The 14,900-nt window shown below is 41.8% G+C and overlaps 1 protein-coding gene across 3 annotated transcripts in view; it reads left to right on the top strand.

Moving 5' to 3' along the window:
• The first annotated feature begins 4,138 nt into the window (after positions 1-4,138).
• Positions 4,139-14,900, top strand: part of LOC132895233 (cingulin-like protein 1) — a 33,654-nt gene continuing 22,892 nt past the window's right edge. For 2 of the 3 annotated variants that reach the window (XM_060935584.1, XM_060935582.1), the window contains exons 1-2: positions 4,139-4,309; positions 11,306-11,427. In XM_060935584.1, coding sequence (XP_060791567.1) covers positions 4,154-4,309; positions 11,306-11,427 — 278 coding nt within the window. In that variant the 5' untranslated portion in view covers positions 4,139-4,153. Of the gene's footprint in view, positions 4,310-7,313; positions 7,359-11,305; positions 11,428-14,900 lie in introns of those variants that run through there. The other variant, XM_060935583.1, reaches the window with a different exon arrangement.

The raw sequence follows: 14,900 nt of genomic DNA, 5'->3' as shown, positions 1-14,900 counted from the left end.
TATTTATATTTATTTCCAAAAACATAATCTGTAAGTTTTGCAAATTGGGTGGATTAACTGGAAATTACTGGAACCTAAATAACGTGTAAACCAAGATGCTTTATGATCTCACATTTATGGCCCATTTTTAAACCACTGCACAATTATAATGCAGTTTGTCCTAAGATATCAAAGCCCAACGCCGATTGGTTTTCATTAGTGAATGAATATTCCGGTCTGCCTGAGGAGATATTAGTTGGTGGAATGGCTCGAGTCATCACCAGGTCAAATATCTGACACAGGGTGGGGTTTACATTAGACCGTATCAGCGGATCATCAGATTAACGTTTTCAAAAACGATTAGCGTGCACACAGCAACGCCAATACACGATTCGCGTGCACACAGCAACTCCAATACACGGATATGCTAATCACATGACTAATTCGGCACGCAAGTTGAAATGTGTCAGTGCGGCTCATCGCTTCCTCCTCAGCGGCTGCGCTCCAAATCACTCTGCCCTGAACAGCGAGTGCCCTCTGGCGGGTGCGCACTCCGGCCCTGCGCAGCTCACAGAGCGCGCGAGTGAAGCGCACGAGCAGTGATTCGGGACTGAGCCGCTGTGCGCAAGTCACTTACCACTTGCAAGTGGAAGGATGGCAAGCCTAAAGACCATCATAACTACACAATGGGCAGTATTTGCATCAGTATTTGCAGTATTTTCATACTTTTATACTCTTTAATGAAAGGTGATACAAGGCGGAAGTCCGCGCCGTTTTTCAGCAGTCGCGTCACATGACTAACGCCAGCGAATCAGGAAGGTGGATGTCACAGTGACGTTGTCCAATGACGACGCCAGCTAGAGCTCAGCACAGCGTATTCGCGTATTCTCAATGTTTACACAGCACCGGATCAGACACGATCTAGATTGAATACGTGGACTCTGGCGGATTCCCGTTTCCAGGCGTTTTAATGTAAACGGACAGTGCATCCGCGAAGAAAACGAGACAGATACGGTCTAATGTAAACTTGGCCTAAAGGAAATGCTGTATTGTCAGTATTATGACTCACAAGAGCAGGACATGGAGAATGCCATCATAATTAAGAATATGTACATGAACCTGTACTGTAAGTTAGTCGCAACTACTCTACCCATTTTATCTTTATCGTGACTGACGATAGTTACTATTTCTATTATTTTATGTTATAGTTAATGTAATATCCACTGTTCCTGGGATGGGCTTTCAGAGCTGCTGTGACCCTGACCAGGGAAAGGGGCTTACTGAAGGTGAATACTGATTTCTGCAATCCTTTTCAGATATGGATCAAGAGGAGTTCAGGAATAAAAAGATTTGTAACCTCAATGGTGTGGTCAAGGTGGCGCCAAAGGATTTCAAACAAATAATCTCGCACACACGCACTCTTCTGGGGTTAATGTCAGGTGTGTTTTGGGTGTAGAGAAAGTGAGCTGCTTGTTATGGAGTGCTGTTAAACAGGTTTAAATACCATAGCAGTTATTAACAATAAACCATTTGAATCACAGCGATTGCATTGAGATCTGATCTGAGCATTGCTCGAAGATTAGTCATATTCGTATGGATGTATTGTAAAAGAAACCCCAAAATTCATTCTCATGGAAATGGTGTGGGCAGCACGGTGGTGTAGTGGTTAGCACTGTCGCCTCACGGCAAGAAGGTTCCAGCAGCCGACGAGGGCCTTTCTATGTGGCGTTTGCATGTTCTCCCCGTGTCTGCGTGGGTTTCCTCCGGGTGCTCTGGTTCCCAGTCCCCCACAGTTCAAAGACATGCAGGTTAGGCTAGTTGGTGGCTCTAAATTGACCGCGAGTGTGAATGGTTGTCTCCCGTTGATGACCTGGTGACTTGTCCAGGGTGTACCCTGCCTCTTGCCCATAGTCAGGTGGGATAGGCTGCAGCTTGCCTGCGACCCTGTACAGGATAAGCAGCTACAGACGATGGATGGATGGATGGAAATAGTGTCACGGCTCAATATTGATCACAACTATGTGGGATCCAACTCGATATTGATCCGACCATGTGGGAATGGTGTGACTGTTCAATATTGATCACGACTATGTGCAGCACTACTTGATGTTGATCCGATTACCCAACAACAACTCCATAGTATCCATAAATTGATCACAAATGACTCCATGTTTTGAATGAGTTACCAAAGCAGTATTGAACACTGCCATGCACCGAGCTCAATCAGCAGTGCTGAGCGTTTCAGCATGTACAGTCGAAGGCTAAATGTGGCTGCATGATCAGGATGGACATTTGGGAAAACTGAACAAATCCTTTAACTCTGTGGAATTAATGAACTGAGCAGAGAATACCTTAAAATGCTCGATTCGGTTTGATCCGTACAGCGATATTAATCTTGTCCTTAGTTTTTCTTTTGTCTTATCTGACCTGCTCTTTTCTCACTTCTGAGTGTGCATAAGGGTTCTTTACTACAGTTGTGGGATAACCCAGTTGAATCAGGCATTGCTAGCTGTGTAGAGCGATATCTAGGTTTACAAGGCATCTTTAATAGTCACTCTGCAGCACATTCACCACTGCTGCGGAGTCTCACTCCTCAATTCCACTCTGATCATCAGACACTATGCCAAAGTGGGCCTTAAGCTTAGAGAATGAGCCATAGCTACTGAACGCACCTCAGGGTCTGTCTGTAAGCTCTAGGCTACTAGGCTTCCCTGAGCTCTGCACTTCATTGCTCTGTGGCATTGCTGCTAACAGCTTTTGCGTTTGGCGCATACCCTCTGCCGTCTTCTTTAGTCGGTCTTCCAGCATGGTGGTACGGAGCTTACCTGCTTCTCAGTGAGCTCTGCAGCTATACCAGCTGCTCGATTCACTCCTCACTGTGGCCGTGCGGCGCCAGAGGAACATGATGCTTAGCCAGCAATATTATACCAGTCACAAATATGCAGGTGCCAGTAATTTGGGCACTGATCATGTCTGTCATCCAACGCCATCAGTGCTTGGCAGAATAGACAGCTCGTCATCCTGCCCGAATACACACGAGTTTTATAGAATTGTAACAATTTTGTACAAGCAAAAAGAGAAGTTCACGAGTTTAGAAGGAAACCGCGTTGGCGGTGAGGAACGAAATTACGCAGAGCAGTTTTGTTCTCAGTAAATGAACAACATGTTTCCGTTCAATTAAGAGGTTAACTTTGGAGGGTTTGTTTTTTTAATCTTACAGTATCAGAATTTGCTCTAAAACCACCATTTACATATTTTTATACACTCTTAGAATACAGGTCTTATGTGCTCATTCGGTTTTCAAAGCATCCAGGAAAAATATTGAAATGGAGTTCTGTTCAATTTTCAGCAATGATGCAGAGAGCATGTCCATACTAAATGTGCAAGTTACCATAAAATTGTGCGTTTTTATATAACATTTCTGCTAATTAAGTTTTCATACATAAATTATGGCACATGTGTGCAAATGGTCTGTCTTGAGTATGAGGTGGAAGTGTTGCAATGCAATAATTATGGGGTTATTGTTGCATTATGAAGGTTTAATGGGTTTTTAACAGCTCACCCTTATACGAATGCTGAACATTTTATGGATTACAGTTAATATTAAAGAGGGGGAAAAGTGTATTTTACAATCCCATAATCTGTCAGCTTCCAAAACTGCACCGACTCTTCTCCTTTTGTCCACAGTTTAAATGTATTGCTCATATTTACCTGTTCACCCTTTCTCGTCTTTTGATTTCTCATTTATTTCCTGTTATTCAGTCACTTTCTCTCACTTTCCCTTCGCTCACACGGTCACCCTCCCACATACACACACCCCTTGCCTGCTGGTAAGACTACATGTTTTCTGAAAGCTGCACTGATTGCTGACAGTGCCCCACCCTCACACACCTGTTTTGGGTCCCGTCCCCCCCCCCAATCCTTTTCACTCGCATGCCAAGAGATACAAATGAGTCATCCAGTTGCATGAGGAGTTACTTAACTTTTATTGCAGTACAGGTATATTTTCAAGGAGAATAGCTCTCAGGATTTAGTGTTTTCAGTTTATTTTATTCATATAGTACTTTTTGTCATTTTCGCATTTTATGCATTCTGGTGTGTTCAGGTTAGTTTAATGAATTTGCTTTCAGTATCTTTAAAACTTGACGGTTACTTTGACACCTTGTGCATAATAATGCTCTCATATGTTTACACAAGCATTGTGACTGGAAAAACGAGTTGTTTGTCCCCAGCCTCCATCTCCTCCTTCTCTCCTGCACTTCTCTTCTCTTCTCTGTTGATCTGTTCATTTCTTACTTCACTGTGGAATATATACGATGGACCAGATCAGGTAAGACGTCACCTGGCATGTGTAATTGCTAATTCTGCCGGCTTTACCTTTATGCTAAGACGTTATTTCAAGATCATACTCCCGAGCAAAGTTTCAGTTAGAGTGAAAATGCTGTACATGGTGTTTTGGATGATCTAGATGATATCACTCCTTGGCATGTCTGCACACTTAGATGTTAGGAGGCTTTTGAGATTGGTTTTGGCTCTAGCTCAAACGCTTGAATTCATTTCCAGTTCATGGGTGGGGTGGGTGTTTTTTTTTTTTTTTTTTAAACTTAAATTATAAGCTATTTCAATCAAATTGTTGGCAAAATGTTAGCGCCATGGACGGTGTAGTGGTTAGCACTGTCTCTAGCACTGTCTCCTCACAGCAAGAAGGTTCCAGAATTCGAACCTCATGGCCAACAGGGTCCTTTCTGTTACCCCATTTCCACCAAATCAGTTCCAGGGCTGGTTCGGGGCCAGTGCTGGTGCTGGTTCACAACTCGTTCAACTTGCGAGCCAGCTGAGAACCAGTTTGCTTTTCCATAGCTCGCGGAGCTACGTCATTACGTCGCTGTATACGTCATTATGTCGCTATGTTTGCATAAACCTTGGCGCGAATATCGAAGCAAAAACAACATGGAAGCAGCAACAACAATAATAATAATAATAATAATGGATGACTTCGCATTTTGTACAGCTGCAGCTTCTCGTCGCTTAAAAATGGCGATCTTTTGCGGTCTTGTTATTGTTGTTGGTCTTAACAACTCCGCCCCCCCCGCTGACATAAGCAGTTCTTTCCTCTGGCCCAGCAGAGAGTTGGTGCTAGCCTGGAACCGGTTTTTCTGGCCCCAGAGCCAGTTCTTTGTCAGTGGAAACAGAAAACCCGGTTCCAAACTAAGCACTGGCCCCGAACCAGCCCTGGAACTGCTTTGGTGGAAAAGGGGCATGAGTAGAGTTTGCATGTTCTCCCCGTGTCTGTGTGGGTTTCCTCCGGGTGCTCCGGTTTCCCCCCATAGTTCAAAGACGTGCAGATAAGGGAAAATACCCAGCCGCTGGGATTGCACAAGCAATACGGTGCATACTTGGTGCTGGTCCCAAGCACAGATAGATTCAGGAAGGTTGCGTCAGGAAAGGTATCTGGTGTGTTAAAAAAAAAAAAAAAAGTGCCAAATCAAATCTGCAGGCCATGATTATCTGCTGTGGCAACCCCTAATGGGAACAGCCGAAAGAAGTAGTACAGTAGTTGGCAAAATGTTAGCACGCAACAAACACACAAATATACTGTATGTGTTATGAAATAAGGTTTAAAGTTGGCTCAATTATCTGTAACCTACGGTTAAAAGTCTTATTTTTAGTGTTCCTTTGTCAGCTTTTGGCTTTAGTGGAGTGTGTTGCTTTTCTCTAGAGTGCCATCTCGTATGTTTCACTGCATCGCCGATTAGCAGACAAGTTTTTCCTCAGGCTTTTATTGACTCCTCTTTGGTACAAAGCGTCTGTTTACACTTCCAAACAGCATGTTTTCGACTTTTAGACTTGGACTCATTTCAGGGCAAGGCATGAAGGATGTGTGCGCATACACTTGAGCCATCTATTGCATCACTGATAGGGCAGTTCGAGTTCGTTTGATTGGCTTGGGCTGATATGCTCATATAGACCTCTATACCTGCTTGTGTAGATTAGTAGTACTTATGGTCTGTTAATGTGTTACGAAATATCATTTAAAGAGCAAAACAGAAGGTTTTCAGTTATAGAGTTTTGATTAGGTCTGGTTTCACCATCTGTGTGTTTCTGAACGTATGTGGGTGGTTGCATGCATGTCCATCTTCATACTTGCATGTGACATGAATGATACTTGGACAAGAGGAAGTGAAATGCTAAATTAAAATCTCGCATTTCACTACAGAGTGACGGAGCGGATTGATAGTATGCGCTTCTGGTTTGTATGCAAGTGATCCGGTGCGATTAGGTTTTAAAGTCAATCAGATCAGGTTTCCAACGTTCTTCACAGAAAAACTCTTTAGCTAGCTAAGTAATATGAACTGAAACATTTTCAGCTTAGTTACATGCGAGTTGAATTTAGTACCCAGTGTATGAGAATGAAAGTAGCTGGAACTCTGATCACCTCTTTGTCTTTCAGTTTGCGACACATCAATACTTCGTTCTCATTCGTCAGAAATCAAAGTGTTATATTAGCGGTATTACTCAAACTTTTAACAGCACCAAGTTCTCATTAGGTTTCCAGATGCACAACCAGACGCACCTTCCGTCCTCATTTGATTTGATAGATGCACTTGAGGTGCTGTTTGGACTTCAGATCCGTACACATCAGCTCATCAGTGTGCCACACTTCGCCATAAAGCCACACTCTGTGTCACGACACAAATGTGTCTCGATGTAGTTGCAAGAATAAATCGGCCCTTGGCTCCATGAAGAGCAGATTTTGGACATGAACGCGAACTTTCCCATAAAATCTCTGCCCACCCGTGATTTTATGACCACTTCCATGTTTGGGGAAGTTTGTGTGGGAACGAGAGGGTTTGACGTTACAGCATTGCTGTAGTAAACAGTGCTGTTTTGGTGGGTACTCTGGAGAGTGAGTGAGTTGCTTAGTCTGAATGGTCAAAGTCAAAACCTTTTGTTGGTCATCATTAATTAGGCTGCTCATTATAATGGCATTAATGACTTTCCTGAGGAAGACTCTCCGGCAGTGAAATTCGATATTCATATTATTTGTTCCTTACGTAAATACGGTAAATATAGTCGAAAGCTCCTCTCACTTGAGAGTACACACACGCACACAGTCTCTTACACACACTTTAAACACTAACTTTTAATCTTGTCTCCCTAGTCTTTTTAACTCTCCCGGGGGGGTGAATAGAGAATGATCAATCAAGCGCGCACACACACACACACACACACACACACACAGAGGGTTGACTTGTGAAGGAGGGCACATTTTCACCCACAGCAACAGGACAGAATACTAAACACTGTCGTTAACCTCAAACTCCCCCAGACTCGGTCTTTACTGCACCATGAGCGCCTGCAGCTCTGCCTTTGAGTTTGTAAGTAAATGGCAGTAGAAATGCTAGATAACGTAACTATCCTGTCTGTTTTGTCTGTGGTGTTTCATCTTTCCATCTTTTTCCAGCTATTTTTTTTTCCTTTCCTCTTCCTGAGTGTGGGGAGACTTGCTGTAATGTTCTTATGACCAGGAAATATTGATCCTGACAGTAACTAGTAATGATACGTTTACCCTTGACGTTTTCTTTGGGTAATTTTGTTCTTATAGGGTGACGCGCAAGTTGTATTACACAACCGAACATGAAGGAACAGTCTCCTTTCTATCAGTTATTTTCGTATTTCAGTTTGATGTCATGGTTTCGTTTTGGAATTACTTGAAATGCAGTACGTTTACTCCATTTCATTTTTTTTATTAATGTTTTAACTTGTTCAGGATTAGGACGAGTCGGGGAAATCCTGCTTTTAAAAACACCAACTCCTCCACAATACTTCCTGTGTTTGCTTAGTCTGCATTCCTTACTGTGGTTTTTTTTTTTTTTCTTTCTTTCCATGGTTTGTTGTGTAATGTGTCTCTCCCTAGAAGTAATTTTGCAGTGGGGGTTTAAATGTCTGGACGTTTAAACCTCCTGTTTCCCATAACCCCCTAAGGGAGTCACACCCATGTCCCTGCTGGGGAATCTCCAAACTGTTAGTCAATCATTTTCATTCTTCAGGCTCTACTAGATGATAGGGGTTTTTCTTTCTATTTAGAAAAATCACGTGCTGCTTTTTTTTTTTTTTTTTCTCTATTCAGTTCAATACTTAATGTTGTGTATCAGTATATCGTCTTTTTTAGTATTGATCTTTAATAGAGCATCTAAAAAGAATATTTTGCACATCAGTGGCTGTCACTACAAGTCCAAGCCTCTGTTAACCAAAGTAGCCACCTGCTATGTGAATGAATGCAGTAATCGGTGCACCAAGTGGCTTCCACACGGAGTTTAAAATCTTTCCACTTTGAGCTCAGCACAAAATTACATTCAAGATGTCTAACAAAGTGGTGTAAAACTCGTTTTGGGTAACTGGTCACGTTACAGTGGAGTAGACAAATAACGTATCAACAACTCCTCTTAAACATACCGGCATTTATCTGAAACGTACGTTCAGCATGCATAAACGAACTGAACGGGCCTCACCTACAAACCAAGATGATTCAGGATCTTCCAAGAAAACAACATTTACCAGATTATGGTTTTAACCATACAGTGGTTTGCATAAGTATTCACCTCCCTTGAACGTTTCCACATTTTGTATTGGCAACCTGGATGTTTTCCACAGCTTGGACTGATAAATTATTCGCATGCTTATGATACATTACAAGCATTTAGCAGATGCTCTTATCCCGAACGATGTACAACGTACTTGGAGCAGTTGGGCTACTCGTATCTTGTACTCGTATCTTGTACACTGTCTCGTATCTTGCCATGTAAGTGCTGTGTGGGTCAAACGGCAAGAAATGAGGCGTGTTTTGTCCAAAATTAAAGTCCTGTGATGTACACGGCGTGTATGGGGTTCAAGGGATGTAAAGTTATGGCGTACTGAGGCGTATGATGCGTTGCTTCAGCGTAACTGTTTCAGTGGCGTGGCGTTTTGTTCTTACGTGTGACGTTGCTGCTGCATACCTGCGGTATTCACGGGTATAAAAAGGGGCCTCGTGCTGCGTTTTGTCATTCGTCACAGTCAAGAAAGCATCATGCCAGCGAAGAAATCAGGACCTAACGGGGCAAGGGAAGAGGGAAGACATCAGCTGCATCCACCCAGCCAGCCCTGGCACCACCTTCATCAGACACATGTCAACTAAAGCGTTCGGACTGGTTAATAGGTGTTCGAGCAACGTTCCTGCGGTGTCACTGGCTTTCTTTTTTACAGCGTACGCATGACGTATCAAAGTTGCTACGATTTAAGTGCGGACTTAAAAATACACTGCACCCTGGCGTACAAGGAGATCGTGTTCTGCATCCTAGAGTACTAGCTACTGTATGTAAGCTGGTGATGCTGTAACGTTCCTTTCTTACTGTCTCGTATCTTAATACGCCGTACACACGCAAGGCTGAAACGCCAATGTGTGAACCAAGCATTAGGGGTTGGGTGTCTTGCTCAAGGACACTTCAGCCATTCCTGCTAGTCCAGGGAATCGAACCGGCGACATTTTGGTCCCAAAGCTGATTCTTTAACCATTAGGCCACACGCATGCTTAGAGTTTATGGCTCTACTCATTTATGCCCCATAATGTAATGTCCGAATGTGGGTCCTTTTTCGAGTTGTTCAATTCAGTTATAGCCCACAAGACGATTTTTAAATTAGGACACAGAATTTAAATTCATTTAGTGGGCTGAATTCGAACCTTAATGCCGTCCCTCATCTAAAGTTTTCAAATTCTATGAGTTGCACTCCAGGAAATATCAACACTGCCAAAAGGAAAGCTGTAGATGGTTCTATCTGGTATTTTGCCGGCAAGAAGTGATGTAGTACGTACTTTGTGTGGCCAAAAACATAAGAACAGAAATCTAAGCATTTATTTCAGAAAAAGTCATGTTTAGCATTAAGTGGACATGACTAGTCATTTATCTCACCATCACTTGTTTTGTCGGATGCAGATCCAGACTGCAGCTTGTAGATTTAGCCACAGGGCAATTTGGCCGTACATTTGTCTTTCTTTCTCCCAAACCGTTCCAGGCCTTTTCACATGATGAATCACTCAAACTCATTCCCAAAACAGATCTGTTGTTCTTGCCGTCTTCCGTGGCAGCTTTTACCGTGCTGGAAAAGCATGTTGGTTGTTTTCTTGAGCCGTCGTTAGCTTCATTTGCCAGGAATTCATGATAAGAGTGTGAAAATGTATTCCTGTTTGCAAAGTGGCCGGTTGCATTTAGCAAAACGTTCTCTTTTCATTAACTTCAACTGCCAAGAAGATTCTCGTTTGCATCTTCCAAACAAAACTGAATTACATGCTCAGAATAGGACGTTACATCTCGCAGCTCTTCTTCTCAGCATTGACGGATTGGATTTCCTTCATCATGACAAGATCTCAGGACAAACAACCTGAGTAACATATTTAATCTGAGCAATACTTTGCATCCAAGTTTGCTTTTTAGGATTATGGGAAGTCATTAGGACCTTTTCACATTCCTGTTGCATTTAACAAAACTTTTGTTGAAAGCACAAGTATTCTAGTGAGTGGCTGAATTATTCGCACTATAGTCATGTTTTTGTTTTAAATGGAGGTTTTATTCATTTAAATAATTCATAATGGATTGTACCAATCAAAGTAATGTCAAGGTTAAGTTGTTAATGACGATCAACTATTAGCATTTGATGAAAATATAAGGCATCACAACATTTTATATAAACAAAGCAAATGCTGTGTGATCAGGATATTCAGACAGATTTTAATTTAATGCAAATACAACAGCTACTGCAGGGATATTCTCAGTTTGAAATAACGTTATCACGATGTTGTTGCATTAGTAGAGACCTTGGGGTTTTGGTTGCGTATACAAATCTGAGCAATAAAAACTGCTTAAATCCACTTGCACTTGTTAAAGCAACGCTAAAACATGAAACAGATTGCAGATTGTGCAGATTGACGTGGCCTGTAGCCGCCTGTCACTTCCATCTGTAGGCTGGAACACCATTGTCGCCAAAATTGCCCACGTAATATATTACTCATTATATTGTGTTTCTTTTTTTTAAAAGCCTTTTAAATTTTAAATCTGTGCCTTCTGCTTGGGTTCTTGGGATCGACAAACACCTGATGCATGTGGTTGTGAATCAGGATCTTGTAATTCAGTTCTATGAAACTGATCACCTGAGCATATACTGTGTGTTTTACTAGATTATTATATGAGCACAGCTTTGCATTTCTGACCTGACATTTCAAAGGTATATTTGAGTCTTTTGAATACTTAAGCTGATGGATTGTGTATCCTAATGACTCTTTTTCTGGCAGGTTTTTCCAGAGAAGATCAGTGACAGTGCTGGGAGTTTGTGGAGTCTCATCACCCAGAGTCACCTCAGATTAATAGACCTGCAGAGAGAGACCGAACGGGAGATTTCACACGTCAGTCAACAGTGAGTACACACATGGACATGGTCTCACGTGGCCAGTAGCTGGAAGTAATCCCTAGCTGCTTTCTCACATGTCTGTTAATCACTCTTTTTTTAATTTTCAAATTGTTCAGCTAACATTAGCTCGGTTCAACACATCTGTCGAAACTTAACTTAAAGTGCCATTCCACCATTGGATGTATTCTTTGGCATAAAATACAATATATTTTGACAACATATATAAATGGTATCACTAGACAGAGAAATCTTTTAGCTTCAAAATGATAAACAATTTTTTGACAACAACAAGTATATTAATTTTGCGGCCAAAGTCACCTACCCTTTTAATTTCTGCGCGTGATGTCATCGGCAGGTTCCCCTTCTTGTGTACCACGTGACGTGACGCATATCAGCAATGGCGGATAGAACGCGATAAAAATAATACCAATAAATCTAGCTAACTGAAAGATTAACTCAAAATTTTTCGCAATTTTTTTGGCCCCCATATACGAGGAGAAATGACTCTCTCACTTTGGGGGTTTCCTGGTCTAACAATAGACCGACACGTGGTACACAAGAAGGGGAACCTGCCGATGACATCACGTTTCACTACCGCGCGGAAATTAAAAGGGTAGGTGACTTTGGTCGCAAAATTAATATACTTGTCGTTGTCAAAAAATTATGTTCGATATATCATTTTGAAGCTAAAAGATTTCTCTGTCTAGTCATGTTGTCATAAAATATATTGTATTTTATGCCAAAGAATACATCCAATGGTGGAATGGCACTTTAAAGGAAAGATGATGCCTGTAGCTACAACAGAATAGTGTTTCTTCGCTAATGTTTGCACAAGTGTAAATGGAAAAACATTTTCTGGATCATATCTGTAATAACTTCTCTTATGTTATTGAACTCCAAGCATTAGCCTTTTGTTAAACCGTTCTAGTTTGACGCAGATGTCATGCAGGATTTTTATCTTTGTAGTAATGAAGCTGAATAGATCTGATCTAAATGTTCTGCATTGTTACATTGAATTACAAGCACAGAGCTTGTCCCATCCTATTGTGCCTTTTTAAACGCACTTGGTACACTTACTGTCATGCATTCTAACAGTTCTGGTTAAGCTTGGATGGATAGGTAGACATGAGGTCATAAAAAGCGAAATGTGAGAAAGGAGCATGTCGGCTTGTACTGTGTTACTAGATTCAACTGCTAATTCGCCTGGAAATGATCATACAGAATAAAGAAACGCATGCAACTCAAGCACGCTCAAATTAATAAGACCTACAGTTAAAATTACAACAAACAAATATCCTTCTTCCAGAGTGACCAAAGTTAAGTCATTTAGGTTGGCTGAAAGAACAAGGAAAGTGATTTTGAAAAAAGAAAACAAGACCTGTGAAGATAATACACAGTACTTATCCTGACAGGGACTTGTCATTCTGGTAACGTCCAGATCCTCCACCCACATTCTGTATGATTTGTAACCGGTTTGTTTACATCAGACTTGCAGAAGAGTTTGTTCTCTCACACACTATGCTTTTTTTCATTCTCTGTCTATATACAGGGGGCTGCAAAAGTAGGTATACAGTAATGAAAAACAAAACATTCGCACAAACGCTATTTTATTGATTATACAAACATTATTAAGCCCTCAAATGTTCAAACTGTTTGCCCCCGGCATTCACACACTCCACTAGTCGAGTGTGGACATCCATGCTAGGGATGTTAACCGATGACCGTTTGACCGAATCAACGTCAACCAGTTAATTTTTTTTTGGTTGTCGGTGAAAAAAAAAAAAAATCAATCGTTTTGGAGCAGAGAACCTGGAATTCTGTGTTGTAAACGCTTGGGCCATGCCGTGTAAGGATGACAGCTGACAAATCAAAAACACCCATTCAGTCATGTCCCGCCCCAGTTAAAGACAGCTGACAAATCAGAAACGCCCATTCAGTCATGTCTGTGTAGACACAGGCTTTTTAGCTTACAAATTACTATTCTTTTTATTATTATTATTATTATTATTATTATTATTATTATTATTAGAAGGCACATGGAGTTTAGTCCTGCCTTGGCCAGTGCATTCTGAAAGTATGTTTCGGTCTGTAGCCAACAATGCATGTTATTGAAGATCATATCTCTCCACACAAACTAAAGACGCAGATGCTGACCTTTTCACGGCTGAATCATGGACTGTAACGGCATTTGCTTATGTAGTAATTTTAATACAGAATTTACTCTGATGAAATTATTCAGACACTCCAATGCCCCCCCCCCCCCCCCCCAAAAAAAAAAAATCAGATCTGCACGAGCCGTGAAAAAGGCGCGCCGTTTGCATCCCTGTTTAAACTCGTAGGTTAACCGACTTTAACCGGCTAATGAGGCTCGGTGGTCGGTCAAGATTTTTTTTTAGTTTTCGCCATCCCTAATCCATGCACGCTCTGACACAAAGGTCTTTATCAGCATCAATTTCCTGCCAAGCCTCCCGTATGAACTGAATCATGGCATCAACAGAATGTGGCTTGTGTGCGAAAACCCCATCTTTTACACATCCCCAGAAAAAGAAGTCCATGGGGTGAGATCCGGCGAACGTGGTGGCCAGTCAACGGCTCCCCGACGTCCGATCCACCTGTTGGGAAATTCTTTAAGGAGCGCACGCACATTGAGTGCGAAGTGCAGTGGCACCCTATCCTGCTAAAAGTATAAATCGTCCTGCTGCTCTTGTTCGCGTATGATCCTTACTGCATACCAACTTTTGCAACCCCGTGTGTGGTTTTTTTATTTTTATTTCTGTAATTCATATCTGGGAACATTTTAATAGCAAAATCATATCGGTTATGTATAATCATGAATAACTTGAACAATACAGCACACATGCAATTCATAAATATAGTCATCGTCTTCTTTTGGCTGCTCCCAATTAGGGGTCACCACAGCAGATCTTTCGTCTCCATTGCTCCCTGTTTTCCGCATCCTTCTCTACCACACCTGCCACTTTCATGTCCTCTCTCACCACATCCATGTATCTCCTCTTTGGCCTCCCTCGTTTTCGTTTGCCTGGCAGCTCCATCCTCAACATTCTCCTTCCCACATGCTCTGCATCTCTTCTCAGGATGTGCCCATACCATCTCAGTCTCATCTCTCTTAGCTTAATTCCCAAACTCTCCACATGTGCTGTCCTTCTGATCTGCTCGTTCCTTATCCTGTCCAACCTCCCATCGCAAACCTTAACATCCTCAACTTTGCCTCCTGTCAATTCGTAAATATAGTAAACGTTCTATCATCAGCGATCGATTATTTTACAGACCACTCCGTACATTTAATTCCTGTAACGGCATTTGTTTTGCACTTGATATATAAACAAACCCTGATCTGACCTCACTCTTTGTTTGCGTTCACCTTGAGCAGCTGTTAATGCTTTCAGAGACTCACTTCATTTGCATATAAACGCTATGATAACTTGACCGTGTGATATCTGTCCAAGCCAATTTATGGA

The sequence above is a fragment of the Neoarius graeffei genome, chromosome 12, assembly GCF_027579695.1.
Source record: "Neoarius graeffei isolate fNeoGra1 chromosome 12, fNeoGra1.pri, whole genome shotgun sequence".
In the NCBI taxonomy this organism is placed as follows: domain Eukaryota; kingdom Metazoa; phylum Chordata; class Actinopteri; order Siluriformes; family Ariidae; genus Neoarius; species Neoarius graeffei.
This window is presented reverse-complemented; position numbering and strand designations above follow the sequence as displayed.